At 37.3% G+C, this 19,614-nt stretch overlaps 1 protein-coding gene across 5 annotated transcripts in view; it reads right to left on the bottom strand.

The window, feature by feature from the left end:
• USP24 (ubiquitin specific peptidase 24) overlaps window positions 1-19,614 on the bottom strand; it is a 137,696-nt gene that overhangs the window by 86,032 nt on the left and 32,050 nt on the right. For all 5 annotated transcript variants that reach the window (XM_070468116.1, XM_070468118.1, XM_070468119.1 and 2 more), the window contains exons 4-14: window positions 16,325-16,468; window positions 15,385-15,507; window positions 9,832-9,867; window positions 9,438-9,503; window positions 6,985-7,050; window positions 4,353-4,427; window positions 2,601-2,759; window positions 1,319-1,433; window positions 979-1,082; window positions 330-437; window positions 52-147 (exon numbers count right to left, since the gene is read on the bottom strand). In XM_070468116.1, the coding sequence (XP_070324217.1) occupies window positions 52-147; window positions 330-437; window positions 979-1,082; window positions 1,319-1,433; window positions 2,601-2,759; window positions 4,353-4,427; window positions 6,985-7,050; window positions 9,438-9,503; window positions 9,832-9,867; window positions 15,385-15,507; window positions 16,325-16,468 (1,092 nt within the window). The remainder of the gene's footprint in view (window positions 1-51; window positions 148-329; window positions 438-978; window positions 1,083-1,318; window positions 1,434-2,600; window positions 2,760-4,352; window positions 4,428-6,984; window positions 7,051-9,437; window positions 9,504-9,831; window positions 9,868-15,384; window positions 15,508-16,324; window positions 16,469-19,614) is intronic.

The following is a 19,614-nucleotide window of genomic DNA, read 5'->3' as shown; positions in this document are numbered from 1 at the left end:
CAAATAAAGCTGCTTTAAGCACTTATAGTTAGAAAAATTTGATTCTCCTGCCTTTCCAGAAGTGGTCTCAAAGCGAGCTTCCCGGCCTATTCGTCCGATAAGGCTCAATAGCTTCTGTCTCACTCTATCACTCTCAGTTTCCCAGCTCTGTAGAACGAAAAAGACAAGACATAGGAATTGCTCCCCAGTCTGTTTGATCACACTGGCAAAATATGCAAAAGCTTTAAACTTGAGCTAAAAAAGTTTAAGAAGAGTAAGGTTAAATATTGCTAATGTAGAGGAAAGAGACCTCATTTTAGAAAAATTTAAAAGCATATTTGAGCACATACCTTCTGAATAAGAACAAACAAATGATTAAGCTGATCTGAATTAAACTTGACAGCTGCTGCAGCAATAATAGTATGAATGTTCTCAATCACAGTAGATGATTGTCCTGACTAGAAAAGAAGACAATGGGGAAAAAGTTAAGTCTTAGAACCTGGAAAAACACAAGTCTTTCCCCAGAGATATACAGAAGCAAAAGTAAAACAGTACAAAGATAAATTGATTCTAGACTATCAGCATACACTTGCATGATAAAACTGGTAAAACTACACGAAGCAACCATTATTAGTGGTAATCAGTTGGCCTTATTTAAATTCCTTGAAGCATTAAATCTCTAAAAAGAAAAAAAGATGAGAATCAAGTTCTCAATCTGACATATTCATTTTAAGAGGAGAACAAAATATTTTCAATTGTCTTAAAAACAATTTATACTGATTAAGTTTAAAAGAAATACATACTAATCTTTCACATTTTATAAATGATCTTGAGGGCTTCAGTTGAGAGTATTATGTACCTCATTTTAAAATTTGCTCATTGATAGAATTTCTAAGTTCAATTAATACTTATTTATCCATGGACAGTAAGTCACCATCCTTCTCCTTCTCTTGATAAAAAAATGTCAGAAAAGGGCAAAAGGAATTCTGATCAACTTACCTGTATCTTCCAAATTTTAGTGAGCTCATCTAATGACAATTTACTGCCCAAGAGTTCAATAATTCCCTTTATACGATCACAGTATTGTGCTTGGTCTATGTTGCCTAAGAGAAGAAACACCAGAGAGGCAGACAGATTTAATGAACGCTGACTTTCTAAACGTGACTCTATTAATTCAAAGCAACAGTAACTTGCTGTAGGATTACTTAAAGGCTAGTACAAAATAAAGATGACAATAGAAAAAAAAGGCTAATATAGTCAAAGTGACAATTTCATACATTTTTAACACAAAAGTATATTATTTATGAGTTAGGTAATTTTTTAAAGCAAGTTAACTTACCTTCCAATGCGATTGACAGAACTGAGTTTTCAACTAGCCAATCTAACAATCTGTCTGTATCTATAGCATTCTTCACAGACTTGGATAAAGTGCTATCTTCTATGAGTTTGGTTACCTAAAAAGACAGGATTATTGTGATTTAATCTAATGCAAATATTCATAATCAAAATCTTCACATATATCTTGTGACTTTTACAGTATTACAATGTAGTGTGATAATTAGCCTAACTGTATCAAAGGTCAGTTATTAGAAATTAATAGACTACCTATTTTTAATGTCTTTAAAAAGAACACAGAGCTCACATTCCCTGGGCCACTGATGACTGGCTCAGGGATGTAAATTGATGCAAACTTCAATCAGAGCATGTCTCCAAATTCTATACTTGGGACCAGAGAGAAAGCATCAGCCCTTCCCTGGTCATGAGAGCTACCCATGGCCATGTCTACCTTATGAAGATGCCACTCTGCATGGAGAAAGAGAACAAAGAAAAGCAAAGATAACACCTGGACAAAGTCCTGGCAGTGGTTTGGTCTTGGATTCTAGTTGGTCCTGTTGCCCACATCTGTCTCTCACCTTACAAGGTTTGGCTATTTTTATGAGATAGCCCAGCCTTCTTTTATTAAATTCTTCTTTTAATTTAAAATAATTTAAGAATCACTCAAATAATCAAGTGATTCACTCATGAATCAAGAGTCACTTGATTTTTGATCCCTGTAGCTAAGACTCCTAATTAATACAAAACTGAAGGAAAATAACTGGAATCAAGGATGAACTCTATTGTGAACTCCGATAATGAACTCCACCTATCACTCACCAAAACCAACTATGCTCACGGAAAGTTTAAAAAGCTGCAAGATCTTATTTCCATCATTTTGCTTAGACCACTCCAGTTGTAAACAAAACAAAATTTTGCCTGAATCCCAGTTAAAAGATTTGGTTTAAGTAAGTCTGAAATATAACAAAAGGAATTATACTCTTGGGGTAAGAAGTAAACCTTGAACTTCATATTCCAAGGAATTATGTTCCAGAAAAATCTCACTAAAACACTGAATAAGTACTTTATAGGATGAATTATGAACATAATATATATGAAAGTATTACTTTATTAATAGACAATTGTAAACATAGACCATTTTATATATAATCACTGTTATCTCTTTTTGTGGGATTACAAGAAATTATTATTCTTTACTTCCCAACATTTTTACATTAATAACAAGTTTTAGACGACTTTAAGAGTATCTATACTTTAAGTCTTCTAGAAACAAGTGCAAAACTTACTTCTTTCAGGGAATTCATTTTGGCACTGAAATGTGGTGATTTCAGCATGCGCAGCAGGATGTCTAGTCGAAGGTCGTCCACAACGGTCACCAGATCTGGTTGGAAGCGCATGCAAAGTAACTTGATGGCAGACAAGAGCTCAGGGATGCTAACCAATCTCTTTCATTTAAAAACAAAACACACACACACACATACACAGAGAAGACAAAAAGGAACCAATAAAACATTTTGATGCCAATTCTTACACACACAGGAATAAAGGACATATTCAGTAACCATGGTCTAGTGGTATCTGATACTTCACATGGTTGATGAACTACATCCTGCTTTTAATCAAAAATCAGTGCATGAGTGAGCAAAGAAAAGAGAAGGGGTCTGAGAGAAAGTCAAGGTAGATAAAATGAATCATGTTAGAACAACTTTGGATAGCTTTTAGTACCAAATTGTTTTAAAGCTTCTTCAATGTTATACCATTGTACTACTATCAAAACCAGTATGTTAGTTAAATTCTTAACAGTGTCACTTACCAAGAACCCTACATTCATTTTATTGACTGAGGTAACACCAGCCACTCGGAACTTCTAACATTTTTTGGGTCAGGAAACGTAAAATTAATTTAATGTGAGCTACTCCAGAAAAATAAATGACCCAATCAAAAACTGGGCCAAAGAACTAAACAGACATTTCTCCAAGGAAGACATACAGATGGCTAACAAACACATGAAAAGATGCTCAACATCACTCATTATCAGAGAAATGCAAATCAAAACCACAATGAGGTACCATTATACGCCAGTCAGGATGGCTGCTATCCAAAAGTCTACAAGCAATAAATGCTGGAGAGGGTGTGGAGAAAAGGGAACCCTCTTACACTGTTGGTGGGAATGCAAATTAGTACAGCCACTATGGAAAACAGTGTGGAGATTTCTTAAAAAGCTGGAAATAGAACTGCCATATGACCCAGCAATCCCACTTCTGGGCATACACACCAAGGAAACCAGATCTGAAAGAGACACGTGCACCCCAATGTTCATTGCAGCACTGTTTATAATAGCCAGGACATGGAAGCAACCCAGATGCCCATCAGCAGACGAATGGATGAGGAAGCTGTGGTACCTATACACCATGGAATATTACTCAGCCATTAAAAAGAATTCATTTGAATCAGTTCTAATGAGATGGATGAAACTGGAGCCCATTATACAGAGCGAAGTAAGCCAGAAAGATAAAGACCATTACAGTATACTAACACATATATATGGAATTTAGAAAGATGGTAACGATAACCCTATATGCAAAACAGAAAAAGAGACTCAGATGTATAGAACAGACTTGTGGACTCTGGGAGAAGGCGAGGGTGGGATGTTTCAAGAGAACAGCATTGAAACATGTATATTATCTAGGGTGAAACAGATCACCAGCCCAGGTTGGGTGCATGAGACAAGTGCTCAGGCCTCGTGCACTGGGAAGACCCAGAGGGATCGGGTGGAGAGGGAGGTGGGAGGGGGGACCGGGATGGGGAATACATGTAAATCCATGGCTAATTCATTTCAATGTATGACAAAAACTACTGTAATGATGTAAAGTAATTAGCCTCCAACTAATAAAAATAAATGGAAAAAAAAAAAAATTTAATGTGAGCTGTATGTGACCAGAATCCAAAAAGCAATGATGTGTGAACTTTGCCCTAAGTCCTGGTTCTGCTTCTGTGGAGCAACATGCGCTGCAATCACTTGACTGGAGATGCATTACCTTGTCTTTGAGGTCCTTTTCCTCCACACTCCGCACATCCTGGATCGTATTAAGGATGACTGGGTCTAGCATGGGCTGTAGGAAAAAAGTGCTAAAGTTAATAAGGACCCTTGAATCTGTCCCTAAACTAGAGAGGAGAACTTCTTCATTCATATTTCACAAAGGAAAAGGTGCAATGCAAAGATCTGAATTCTAGTATCAGACTACCACTAACTAACTAATACCACCCCAAGTAAACCCTTTTAACTGATTCTGTGCCTTAGCTTCTTTCTATCATATGGGTGCAGTTCCTCTTTAGTTTCTGGGTCCTTTGACGAGCAGCCAAAGACAACCAAACTCACACAGACTGACTGAAAGTATCATCTGGAATAAAGTATTTTGCATTTGATTTAAAAAAAATAAACAGAAGCACAGATCACAAAAATACGATGCTTTATGCACTTACTTTTGTTAGCTGATATGTAAATGAGGCCTACAGATAAGACTCATACAACACACTGTTCCTGAATGGTAGCCCAGCCAGATAACTAACTCTAAGTAATATAGGAGAAGTAGTGAAAAATTAGCAAGGTCTAACTGATCACTTGTCTTTAAGTAAAATAATTTTTTTTTAAGTAAAATATTTTTTTTTAAGTAAAATAATTTTTAAACATCTGGTGACTAGAAAATATTTGGCTGTCAAAGCAAGAACACATCAGCAATGAATTAAAATGCCATCATGCAATCATCCACATAGAAGTCCCTTATTTACACTTATGCCAACTGTATAGTGAAAACTGAGGGCTGTCAGGGTAAGAGGCAAGTCACACAGCTCTCGTCAAGCATGTGCCAGCCTTACTTAGCTTTCACCGCAACTCTGTGAGACAGGTATGGGTACTGCTACTACTTTACGGATAAGGAAGCCAAGTCCCAGGGGTCACTTTAGTTTTCTAAAGGAGCAAGTATTAGAGACAAGTATTAATGTACATAACTACAGCATGAATTTATTGCTAAGCGAATTTAAGGTTGGATATGTTGTTGTTTCAGTTGCTACTGCAGGAAGTTAAACATACTTTGGTTGGAAATTCATAAACTTTTTTTTAAAAGAACACTTGCTTATATATAAAACCTGGAATTCTAAAAGAACTTAGTATTAACTAGCAGTTGGAATATTTGCACTAAATCTCTTTTCATGGAGCAATGCATGGGTAAAGAGTATGCATTTAAAAATTCAATCCTAAGAAAAAGAGACTCAGATGTATAGAACAGACTTGTGGACTCTGTGGGAGAAGGCGAGGGCGGGATGTTTCAAGAGAACAGCATCGAAACATGTATATCTAGGGTGAAACAGATCACCAGCCCAGGTTGGATGCATGAGACAAGTGCTCAGGCCTGGTGCACTGGGAAGACCCAGAGGGATGGGGTGGAGAGGGAGGTGGGAGGGGGGACCGGGATGGGGAATACATGTAAATCCATGGCTAATTCATTTCAATGTATGACAAAAACCACTGCAATGTTGTAAAGTAATTAGCCTCCAACAAATAAAAATAAATGGAAGAAAAAAAAAAAAAGAACAAAAAATAAAAAATAAAAATTCAAATTCAATCCTGGCTCTGATTATTAAAAAGCCAATTATTAAACTGCTAATATACATTATTAAATTATTAATTCAAATCATTTTGCCACTTTATATTTCAGTGTTTCACTACAAAACAAATGATTATATTCATATGCTTGTAAGTGAGAGAACACTAGATGTCTCTAAAGACCTTAATATCAGAATGAAGAAATACTTAAGTAGTCACTCTGCTTCATTTAAAAAATTTTGCAGAATTACTCTGAAATCTAAACAAGGCATTTAAAACTTAGAAATAACAGAAATTTCCAGAACCTACTAAAAAAAAAAAAAAACCCATCTCCCTTGTTAAAACGGCCCTATGTACACTAGACATTAGAAACGAGGAACAGTGCATACTATTTGCTCCCAAAGGACACTAAGCTTTCAAAACCATTTATGGTGATTTTTAAAAAATCTCTATGACAGCTAAGTTTCACAGACATATTTTTATAAAGAAAATAATAAATGGAGGTATTTCAACATGACATTTTATTCAGTAATACTTGTTAACTGAAATGGAAAGGCAGCCAGAAAGTGCAATGGGCCCTAAGCATCAGAAAGCTCAACGCTCATGGCTCTGACTATCCCATGACCTGCTGACATGCAGACAAGGTGTGCTGTCAAACTGTCACTCAGATTTTCAGTGACTTGGCTAGAGCGAGCCCAGCCGGCCACTGAACACTGTTTAATGTAACGCTGAATCCTTAAAGAATCCTGTGAAGGGGGCAGGGATACATGCCACCTATTTTATAGTGAAGAAAGTGGCGGGGGGGAAGCTATAATCTGTAATTATATTTGATAAAATGATAAACTGAAAAGATAAGTACCCTTAAATGTTGAGACATTACCGAAAACTTATTAATCACTTTTATTTATCTTCTGATAAAATTTTCACTATAAGGATAGCTAGTCAGAAAAAAAAAAAAAGCAGTTATTCTGATAGGCAAAATTCTGAACAACCTGATAAAAAGATAATTTTTACTGTTTGTATGCCTGAGATCACTTTTGAAATAAGTGTAAAATGGTTCATCTTACCTGCACCACTGAGGGATTGAGGTACTCTGCACATACCCCTAGGGGCTGCACAAGTGCTGAGACGGCCTGAAAAAAACCAGCAAATGTGATAGATAAATGTGACCAAATTACTTCCTTTCAGCATTAAACAAATCCTTTTCTGTATGTCAGAGAACATTTTATACTCTTGGGCAGGAAAAGCTGATATAAAGATGTCAATTCCTTTAAATTATTATAGAAATTTTAATGTAACATATCATACTATGTCAATAAAACTTCTTTCAAGGCTTGGATGGGATGATTCTAAAGTTCACACTGTAGAATAATAAAAATTTTTATTTGAAAAATCAAGAGAATAGCTGGGGAAGGAATAAAATGTGCCTTTAACAAAGAAAACATTTAAGACTTTCATTAAGAAATCTATAAAACTTTACAGAAATACACAAATGGTCCAAATAAATGAGGAAAGATCAAGTGTTTGAAGGGAAAGGACTAGTACTATAAACATGTCAATTCTCCACGCCTACAAACAGAACACAATTCCACACATGATCTTGGTGGCACTTTCTGCAGGAGATCCTGAAACGTTGCCTATATTCAGAAGAATGAAAACATGAGAATGATCAAGAAAATTTGATAAAAGGGAGATGCTGAGCAAAACTGGCACTACCAATAATGAAAATAATGGAGAAACAGTATCAAAATGCCAAAGTGACCAAATGAGTGAATGACAGTAGTCCAGGAACAATTCACGTATACACAGACTCAGACATTTGATAAAGTCAACAAATCAAAATAGTGAAAAAAAAACCTTGTGAAAAAAAAAAAAGAATGCTCTTCAGAAGATCTTATAACAATTAGCTACCCTTTTGAAAGAAAATAAAACTGGATTTCTATCTTATGCAACATACATAAATAAATTCTAAATGAACTCAAGAACTAAGATTAAAAAATGAAATTGTTTTGAGTATAAAATGAAATGAGTGCTTTTATAAACTTTGAGATGGGAACGAAAACATCCCTCAAGCAAATTAGAAAAATTTTAAGCCATTAGGGAAAAACTGACACAAAAAGACACCATCAGCAGAAATGAAAAAGGAAGGGAAAAATCTTAGAGAAATCTTTAGCCTCAAGACATCTGATAATAATGAGGACAAGCCTAGATTTCTATATACCCACCATTAGCCAATTTTCTCCAAGTAGGGGGGAAACTCTGGGCTTCTGTTTGTTTGTTCAAATAAACTTTGCAGGAAATCAGTGAGTGTTTTATTTAACCTTAAAAAAAAAAATGAAGTCTATTTCTGTTATTGCCCAGTGACCTACATAGCCAGTTCTTGAGAAATAAGCAAGCTGGATAAATCCCTCTATCTGGATAGGTTTTGTTTTGTCTTGCTTTTTCAGTCACTACCTATTATCTTCCAGGTCAATAAAGTCCCCTCTAACACATTTGATCCGTTTAATGGGGATCAAAATGACAACCTAAGAACCTAGTCAAGGCTCAGGGAGGGAGAAGAAGCCTCTGACCAGTGTCACTGGAAGTAGTCATGATCTGGCTGACCTCTGATCTTCAAGAGTAAGCAGTGGGCAGCAAGCAACAGTCTATTACCAAGCAGAGCGCCAATCTCTCTCTTTAACTGTTGTGACTGCTCTCATGCAAAGGTGGACCAACAGGGTTAGCTGATAAGCCAAGGTCCCACAGAAATAATGGGTATTACTCTAAGCACAATCTGTATCACTCAGACATATTATTTTACAACATTTTCTACTCTGGTCAATTTGCTGTAGCTGGTACAGTGTCTTCTACATGGCAAGTACATAATAAGTAGCTTCTAATTGAATGATCAGAGAACAGAATGAAGTGCTTTCAGTTACAAACAAGTCAGCAGTCTGTGAAAAATTAAAGATGCAGTTATTCCCCTTACCATAAGGATAAATTTTCTGAGAAAATGAAGTTGACATGAAAACATACTGGTACTGCACCTGAGGGGTGATTCTAAGCTCCGGTTATAGCCCTTTATTACCTATGAATCTCTGTAGTACCAAAAAGCTGACTGAACAATCTTAAAATATTTTATTTGCTTCTGGTACTATAAGTAAGTTGTGACTTAACTGAGGTGTAAGATTGCTATGTACACATATACTTGCCACACACAGCAATTATCCCTAAATAGCAAGATAATTTCATATAACCACTACAAGTAAGGAGTTAAGAGAAAAACATTACCAAGAGAAATGAATGTGGTGGGAAAAAACAAAACAAAACAACACAACCAAACACTCTACACTGAAATTTGGTTATTATCATTAAGAAAGAATAAACATTTCTGTGGTTATCAGAACCATGGGAGCTACTCCTATAAAGATTAACTTGAGTTTTAACATTTAATTTAATGCGTCCAGACAATGTCCCGGGGGTTACACAGCAACCTCAATAAAGTGAACTTCCACAATGTACATACAGTGGTTTAACTTACCCCAAGTTCTATATCTTCTGAATGGAGCTTGGCTTGGATTGCTGCAAATCCACCTAATTCTCCAAACTGAGAAGAAAAAAGGTATACATTAATTTTAAAACAGTATACTTTAATAATTTAGCAAGCAACTATGGCTCACATTCTACTTTATCAATGTGCTTATAACCCTGGTCTTCAGAGTCATCACAAAGATAATTCTAATGCTCCCGTGATACACTACAGGAGATGTACTAAGTCCTAAAGCTGATGTTTATCTGTTTAAACAGCACATATAAAAAAGAGGAAGAAATGATAAAACATATTTGATTATTCTCTGTAGCTGTCATCTACCTAAAACTCTAGGAAAGCTCATTAGAAAATGAAAAACATGCCCATATTAATAAAAGCTGTATACCTTATTTACCAAATCCACAACCCATCCATGAGGTTCCTATGAGAAAAGAAAACAGAAATTGAAATGGACTAACTCTCATATTTCTTTTATCCTAAATCAGAAAGTTGGAAAAAAAATTTAACATTTAAAAAATATTTCAAAAGGTTTTCCCAAATGTTTCTTAATGTGAAACTTTGACATTACTGAAAATAATTTTAGAAGTCAGTCTGTATTTTGATGGGACTGCTACAATACAAAGCATTTATGCATTTTGGGTAGGTGAGATCAGTTGTCTAAGCTTCCTGAGGTACAGGATAAATAATTATTAACTCAGAGCAGCGAATCAAGAATCAAGAGATTAAAGACTTGGTCCCAGCTGTACCATTAATCAGTGTCCTAGAGTAAGCACTTCTTTCTTCCTCCTTTTCTTTGACTTTGCTTCCTCTCTTAAGCATCCACTGTTTTAGAAGCTGCATAATGTTCCAGTGGCTAGATACAGAGCAGTGATGAAGAAGAGATGTGGTACCTGCTTTCATGTAATTCATATTCTAGCAGGGTCGATAAAGACAAGTAAACCAACACATAATTCATTCAGGTTGTGCATTTCTACAAAAGGTCCTCAAATGAGAAATAAGAGCCCACTCTGTTCAGAGTGGTGGTCATAAAAAATCTCTTTGAAAAGGCGGTCTTTAATCTAGAACTTAAAGGATGAGACAGATTTAGCCATTCAAAGAACAGTCCAGGCAGAGGCTAAAATGTAAAAGGTCCTGTTTGGGGAAGGCAGAAAAGCCTACCTTCATCTGAAAAACGGAGAGGCAACTCTCCCAACTGGGAGGTGGTGAGCAGGGGAGAATGGCACAGATAAAACTGTAGAGAGAAGAAAAGCTGGATCATGCAGAAATTTGCAGACTGTGATTAGAAGGGAAGCAACAGAGGTGTTTAAAGCAAGAAAATGATACATTTATGTTTTAAGGGGACTCTTACAATTATGTGGAGAATGGAAAGGAAAGGATGAATGAGAGAGTGAAAAGCAGAGATAAAAGAGGGAAGACTAGTGTAGTAATTAGGCAGGACATGATGGTGTTTGGATGGGATGGTGGCAGAAGAAACAGAGAGACATCAACTGAAGATCTATGTGAGATTAAATCAAAGGACCTGTTTATGGTTTGGATATGAATACGAATCATGGCTGATTCCTGTTTTCAGCTTGGGCATCTAGGTAGATGGTAATGCCACTTATTGAAAGGGTAGAGAATGAAGACTGGGGAAACATAATGAAGTTCTGCTTCAGGCACCGTTTGAGATGTCTCTGTGGTAACCAAGTGGAGGCAGCTGGCTCTTCAAGTCTGTTGTGCTCAGGCAAGTGGTCTGGGCCACAGAGATATAAAGCGGAGGGCCATCGGCACAAAGATGACATTTAGATCTGTAGGAATGGAAGCTACTTCTTACAGAGAGTGTGGTGAACGAAGAGAAGAAGGCTCTGGATGAGTGAAGCAAGGAGAGGTAGCTGAGGGGGCAGGCAGAGAGCCAGAGACTGTAGGAAGGAAGTTTCCAGGAGGAAGAAACTGTGGCCACTGATGCTGACTGGGTCAAGAGGTAGTTCCTCTGGGTCTAGAAGCACAGTGCCTTAACGACAGCAGCGTCAGTGAACTGGTGGCAAAAGGGGAGGAACGGAGTGCCTTGAAGACCTAATGGAGACTTCAGTCTAGTTGTCCCAAACATCTCTCCAACTGAAAACAACTAACATAAAATACTGAAGGGCTTCCCTGGTGGTCCAATAGTTAAGAATCTCCCTTGCAATGCAAGGGACTCCGGTCCAATCCCTGGACTCTGGTTCAATCCCTGGTCTAGGAATATACCACATGCTGCGGAGCAACTAAGCCCATGCACCACAGCTACTGAGCCAGTGCTCTAGAGGCTGAGAGCTGCAAGTACTGAGCTCCCGTGTCCAACTGCTGAAGCCTGCACGCCTAGAACCTGTGCGCCACAGGAGTCACCACGCCGCAACTGGAGAGTAGTCCCCACTCGCTACAACTAGAGAAAGCCTGCTCACAGCAACAAAGATCCACCACAGCTTAAAAAAAAATTTTTTTAAAAATCTTTTAAATACGTAAAACTGAGTTGGCAAAACGTCCTTAGAAGTGTAACAAAAAAAAAAAAAGAGAGAGAGAAAGTAGAAATCCTGTGAAGTAAAGAAACCGTGAGGCCAGCTTTCATACTGCAGGCATCTAAGAAACTGAGGCGATCTCTAGCTTCCATTTTCATAGCCTTATGGTGGCTCAGAAGCAGGACATATGCCAACATGGGGCTCAGAGACTAAGAAGAGGTTGCCATATAAAGCAAGAACCCAAAGCGCTACAGCCTGAACTTAAGGTGAACTGAAACAGACTTACCTGTGGAATGGAAACAAGGAAGACTGCCAGCTTGACTCTGCTACTGGATGGTGAGGAGAAAAAATCCCCCAGGAATTTATAAACATCTAATTGCCCTCACATGGCTTTGCTGTTCTAATTCAAATTGACTTTATGGTCTGAAAACCTTAAGCTGAATATTCTAAAGTGGTCCCAACTCATAGTATTCCCAGGCACCCAGAAGAAGTAAATCCTTTTTGGAGGAAAGAACTTGCAACTCAAGCCTCAAAAAATGTTCCTAAATTCTAAGAAACATAAGTTCATAGAAAAATAAAGAAACAAGTATAAATATTTTTTTCTACACACACATAAACAAAGTGAGTAAAAGTTGGTACAATCAGATCAGTTTTTAGATATCAGACATAGCATATAAGTTAAGCATTAAACAAGGAGGAGACTGAAAATATGAGATAATTAGAAACAAGCAGAGTCGAACTGGACCACAGATCTGAAAAATGTCATCTCAAACACTGCACAGGAAAACAAACAAACAAAATACATGAAAGAGGTTAAGGGACATAAGGACAGAATGAGAAGGTCAAACATGTAGCCACAGTTCTAGAAGAAGAGACTATTGGGGGAAAGGCAGTATTTTAAAAGGAAATGGCTGAGAATTTTCCAGAATTGATACAAGATATACATCCTTAGTTTTGGAAATTCAATGCATCTGAGGCAAAATATACAAAAAAGAATATCTCAGTTAACTGCAGTGAGAGTCAAACTGCCAAATATCTAAAAGAAACAGATCTTAAAAAATAGCCATGAAAAGAAGACTTCTTAAAAAAAACAATCAAAACCAATACTCAAAGCCAGAAGACACTGAAATGATATCTGTGATATTCTGACACAAAACATATCAATCTAGAATTTAAAACCCACAGAAAATGTTCTTCAACTAATAGAAAATAAAATCAAAGTCAGGCCATCAAAAACAAAGACTCAGCCACCAATGGACCGCTAATGAGAGGACAATTTACAGCATGTAGTCCAGGAAGAAGAAAAATTATCCCAATGGAAGGCTTAAAATACAGGCAAAATGGTACACAAAGAGATAGCATGTAAACAGGGCTGAGTCAAAGCACTGCATAAAATAAGGTTGATGGTACCTATTTGAGGGGAATAAAATGAGATAGGAGAGGACTAAGACAATGCATAATAAAGACAAAAGGATGAGTTAGGTGAGGAATGAGCACACGGAACATACCAAGGTTTACATGTACTGCTCAGGGTAAAGATAGTGATGAAATGTATGCTCTGTTTAGTTTGTAAATTAAAATGTCAGAGTAAGCACTAAAAGAATAACAGAGGGAAGGACATGGAAACTTGAGTCTGGTTGGTTGTGAAGAGGGACAGAGTACAATGCTGAAGCTAGAGATGGATGCAGTATCAAAGGCAGAATTTTTAAAGACGGGAAAATAGTAGACCATGTAATACACAATGGGAGTAATCGATAAAGAGAAAAAACTGAGCATACCAAAGAAAGAATAGAAATGCTAAGGTGTAAAATGCTTGAGAAGGCAACAGGAGAGGAGAGGGTATATAGGGCCTTTGTAGGAGAGAATTCCTTTCATGGTAATGAGAGGAAATCAGAGACTGAACGTTTCTGGGTGTCTGTTGCTGCATATGTAAACTGGGCAGGGGAGAGAAAGAACACTTGCTGAGTAGCTGAGTACTTACTAAAGTGACCCACTGTGTTCAGTGTTTTTGTATACATCTGTCATTTAACAGTCACGACAATACTGAAGATGAGATTTTAATATCTTGAGAGACAAGGCTATATAAAGAATGCAGACTATGGTGCTAGCTCGCATAGGTCCCTGCTATACTGGGCTTGTTAGTTTGGACAAGTACTTAATCTCTGTGTGCCTCAAATTTCTCATCTACAAAATGGGGGTAAAAATAATACCTACTCACAGAGCTGCTGTGGTTAAATTCCACAGGATATACCCACCACCCCTTCCACTCAGCTCTCACCTCCTCCCTGGAGTACCGCCTGACCCTCCAAGGTGGCAGCTCCTTTCCCTATGTCCCATGAAGAGCACATTATCGGAGAAGGCAGTTGGCAGCCCACTCCAGCACTCTTGCATGGAGAATCCCATGGACGGAGGAGCCTGGTAGGCTGCAGTCCATTGGGTTGCGAAGAGTTGGACACAACTAAGTGACTTCACTTTCACTTTTCACGTTCATGCACTGGAGAAGGAAATGGCAGCCCACTCCAGTGTTCTTGCCTGGAGAATCCCAGGGACGGGGGAGCCTGGTGGGTTGCAGTCTATGGGGTCGCACAGAGTCGGACACGACTGAAGTGACTTAGCAGAAGCAGCAGCACATTATTATTACAATTGCACCTGCTGTTTGTTACACTGTGATTTTTTTTCTTTCCTATTTCCTCCACTATGCTGTAAGTTAGAAACCATGTCTTATTACTCTTTATACTAAGGGCAAGAACTATCTATGCAAGAACTATTTATTTATATCTCCAAAACCTAGAATAATGCCAGACACACAGCAGATGTTCAACAAACGATCACTGAACTAAATCTCTGCTTCTACTAAAGCAATGGACAAGTTTCCTATCTACTACGTTGACTTCTTTCAAATATTTCTCCAAAACAAAAACAGTGTTTGATCAACAAACTGTTTGAATTATGTACGCTTTGTGGGTATGTTACTGGCACGTTGTAGATCTTTAAATATAAAATGAAGATATTGGCCTGTGCTTGAAAAAAAAAAGCTTTAAAGCTTGTGGAGTTTAGAAGAAAATTATACATGAGATTAATTACTATTTTTTCTAGCAATTACTAGTCATTTCAAATAATTTCAAATGCTCTAGCTTCTCAAATGGTTCTAAGAAACTGGGACACCGATTAAACAGGGGTTCTGGTAATTCAATAAATAGGGCACTTTTCATGTCATGCAGTCATTTCTTATTTCACCAAACATTTCAAATCTATAAAGTTCCTCATGAAGTTAATTAACAGTTATGGAAAAATATGCAATAGCTGAAAAAACTGTTGAAATATTGAGCTATTTTATGAGCTACATGGAGTATTTGCCATTTTTCATGGGCTGTTTTAATCTTTCCATGCAAACTGTCATTTTTGTAGCAGACAAAATCTTTTTCAATACATTTATTTATAAAACTATGAAACAAAACTATGTTTACCTTTTGGAAAGTAGATACAGGTGAAATAGCAAACATATTTCCCTCTCCAAATACTTCTGCCCAATTCCTTTGAGACACTTTCATTCTGTTTTTAAAATGGTATTCATTATCAGGATTGAAAGCCTAGATTCAAACAGAACAGAGAAACATTATTATTATCTATTTCTATAGCAACACATATTAGCATTAGAAAAGAAGATAAAAATATCACCTTGGACTTCCTCATTAATGGAATCTTTCAAGTATCTCAACAAAACATACTCCTTAGCAAGTGCTGAGGAGCAAATGGCCAAAGTACTACTCTCCTGCTTTGTTCAATGTTTGCTACGGGGAAAGAGATGGAGGGATTAGGACCAGAGGTCTGATCCAAGGCAAGGTGAAGCCAACACTGCAAATGTCCTAGGGTCGCCACCAGTAGAGATGGGCAACAAAGCAGTGAAGACAGAAGTTAGGAGGCAGGGACTTCCCAGCAGCCCAGTGGTTAAGACTCCATGCTCCCAGTACAAGGGGCATGGGTTGCACACCTGATTGGGGAACTAAGATCTCGGATGCTGCATGAGACAGCCCCAGCAAAAAAAGGCAGGAGGGAACATATGAGCCCCGCTTGCTCTTGCAGCTAGTTACTAATCAGAGGAAAGCCTGGAAACCAAACTACATCAGTACCCTACATGACAGTATTTGTGATGTGAATAATAAGAGAGACAAAAGGGAAAGCTATTTAATCATTCTAATTAATCATTAAGCAATTTAATCATTTTATTCATTCTATTTAATATATTTCTTTAAAACTGAAAGCATAGAATGGCTGCTCTGCTTTAAAAATATAAGAATGTCTTTAATGATAATATCATTATGACTCATTACTAATTACTAGTCAGAAGGTAGTAGGTATTTTAAACAAAACCAAAATGCAAAGGACTTCATTTTAGACATACTGTACCATTGTAAGCACAGCCAACAGACCGGTGGGAATTGGATCTTGTTTTATTCTCTCTGCAACCAGTTCTATTAATAGCATCAACATGTTGTAGATCCCTTCATGAATTTCAGTACCCCACTTGTGAACAGCACTTGATGTCAGGAGCTATAAAAACAAAAAGGGCAGTTTACAGTCTTATTCGGAAAGAAAGAAAATGTCTGCAGTTATGAGTGTAATCTTTACAATAATCAAGCGATTATCATAATATGACTTGCTTTAACAGACCCATAGCTGCAGTCCATTTACTCGTTGATTTATTTCGGTCAACATTTAGCTTTATTTTTTGAACTTTAATTCCCTTATATTAAAACAGTTTGTTAAAAGAGAATGTTTATTGTTTCTCTACCTTTCATTTTCACTAGGGGAGGTGAAATGGTGAAGAGTAAGAAAGAACCTGAGCTCACTTCTGGTACTACTATTTTCTAGCTGCATGGCCTTGGACAAATTTACCTGAGTTCTCAAAAACTCAGTTCTCCTGTCTCATAACAGGCATAACTCCCACCCACTTAACAAAGATGTGTTACAAATATTAATATCAAAAGGTATAATGAATGTAAAAAGTATTAGCAAGGTTTTATGATGAGTACATTTTGGCTGTCACTATTAATCAACATTCCTGGAATCTAAGAAATGGATGCTGGATTTTGTGATTTGAACATGCACATTCTCTTCATATTATCTATATCTCAGAAACAGAAACGGATCTTCCCACCTGTTGACCAGATGGCAGCAGGGCTCTGAGTGGGAAAAAAATTTTTAGGAATACCTTGCCAATTTATTTTGACTGTGTTTTCTTTTCTGGTGTGCATAAAAGTTAATATTCAATTTTTTTTAAAGTTTAAGTAAATAAAAAATAGCTCTAAGTGATACGGCATTATAACACTGCTTACTTTGCAGTTATTTTTCTGAAATATAAAACACAGAGTATAACATAATGGTACATCTTATAATCAGTATCTCAGATTTAAAAAAAAAAAGGAAGGAAGGAAAAGGCATACAAGAATCTAAAATCTTCATCTTTGGAGTTCCCCAAACTTTGATCTAAGTCCTTGGGGAAGTCTAACTCAGGAATAACCACCAGAACAGGGAATGAGAAGTCAAAGGATTCCACTTAATAAAACACTAGCAAATCGGTACAGTGGTTTCATGTTTTTGTAAGATTTCCATTGAGAGGGAAAATATTGTGGTATAAAAATTTCACCTTGGCCACACTGAGAACCACTTAACAAGAGGGTTAAGATCCTGAAATAATCCAAACTTCTTTAGCAGTAAAAGAAAACCTCAGCTTCAGACTTTCTATATAGCAACTAGCTGCACCACTTGCTCAAATGAACAATAACCATAAGACTGATTTTATATAAGCCAATGAGTTAGTATTTTTTGCCAGAATTCTTTTGCCTGCCTATCTATCCTTCCTATACTTAAAACTTATATAATAAAGCAAAATAAAGCAGAGATTAAGATTTAAGAAGCTCCATGTAACAACAAAAATCCCCACAGACAGAGGAGCATGGTAGGCTACAGTCCATGGGGTTGCAAAGAGTTGGACAGGACTGAGCGACTAAGCACATGTAACAAAATAAAATTTATGTGGGCTAAGCACCACTCCCTCTGTTGCCATCTCATTTGTTCAGTTTTTACGTTGAAAATGGGAGTCCTATGTACCTTCCAGATTAAGGTGGGCAGGACAAGTAGCACCCTGTGGGGAAAAGGTACACAAGGTTTAAACATCACTATGCACCATGACCAGATTTACATGCTTTTACTTGCCTGAATACACTAGAATCTAGGCTAGCCTGAAGATGAAAGGTGAAGAAACTAGAAATTACAACAAAACTCCTTTTTTGCACCTTATTCACACAACTGCTTATTATTTACACTCTTAATTCTCTTTTTTCCTGTTGTTAAAAAACAGGCAGCTTATAAGAAAAGCCCAGGGAAGAGGGCAGGGAGAGTTATCATATCAGGAAACACAAGTCTAAAGAAACATAGAATTCTGTAGCTCTTCTGGCTGAGAGAAATCTTTTTAATAGCTCTAAATTCTAATAATCGAATGACAATGAACACAATGCAAGGTACTTTTGTGCTCAGAGTTTTATAGAAAAAAAACTCCCAACAACCACTTGACCATTTGTTACACTATTACAAACAGTTTGCTGGTGTTGCTGCTGTTCAGTCACTAAGTCAGGTCCAACTCTTCGGGATTCCATGGACCCCACATGCAAGGCTTCCCTGTTCTTCACCATCTCCCTCGATTTGTTCAAATTCAAGTCCACTGAGTTGGTGACGCTATCTAACCATCTCATTCTCTGTTGCCTCCTTCTCTTCTCAATCTTTTCTAGCATCAGGGTCTTTCCCAATGAATCAGCTCCTTGCATCAGGTGGCCAAAGTATTGCAGCTTCAGCCATCAGTCCTTCTAATGAATATTCAGGGTTGATTTCCTTTAGAATTGACTGGTTTGATCTCTGTGCTATCCAAGGGACTCTTCAAGAGTCTTTTCCAGCACCACAATTCGAAAGCATCAATTCTTTGGGGTTCAGTTTTCTTTATGGTCCAATTATCACGCCCATACATGATTACTGGAAAAACCACAGCTTTGATTATATGGACCTTTGTCAGCAAAGTAATACCTGTGCTTATTAGTACACTGTCTAGGTTTGTCATAGCTTTTCTTCCAAGGAGCAAGTGTCTTTTAATTTAGTGGCTGCAGTCACCATCCACAGTGATTTTGGAGCCCAAGAAAATGAAATCTGCCACTGGTTCCATTTTTCCCCATCTATTTGCCATGAAGTGATGGGACTGGATGCCATGATCTTAGCTTTTTGAAAATTAGTTTTTTTGAGTTTTAAACCAGCTTTTTCACTTTTCTCTATCACCCTCATCAAGAAGCTCTTTAGTTCCCTTTAATTTTCTACCTTTAGAATGGTATCACCTGCATATCTGAGGTTGTTGATATTTCTCCCAGCAATCTTGGATTCATTCAGCCCAGCATTTCACATGTCACTCTGCATATAAATAAGCAGAGTGACAATATAAAGACTTGATGCACTCTTTTCCCAATTTTGAACCAGTCTGGTTCTAACTGTTGCTTCTTGATCTGCATAGAGGTTTCTCAGGAGTCAGGTAACATAGTCTGGTATTTCCATCTCTTTAAAGTTTTCCATAGTTTGTTGTGATCCACACAGTCAAAGGCTTTAACATAGTCAATGAAGCAGCAATGGATGTTTTTCTGTAATTCCCTTGATTTGTC

Source organism: Odocoileus virginianus, chromosome 5 (assembly GCF_023699985.2).
Source record: "Odocoileus virginianus isolate 20LAN1187 ecotype Illinois chromosome 5, Ovbor_1.2, whole genome shotgun sequence".
NCBI lineage: Eukaryota > Metazoa > Chordata > Mammalia > Artiodactyla > Cervidae > Odocoileus > Odocoileus virginianus.
The sequence above is the reverse complement of the archived record's forward strand: the minus strand, read 5'-3'. Positions and strand labels throughout refer to the sequence as shown.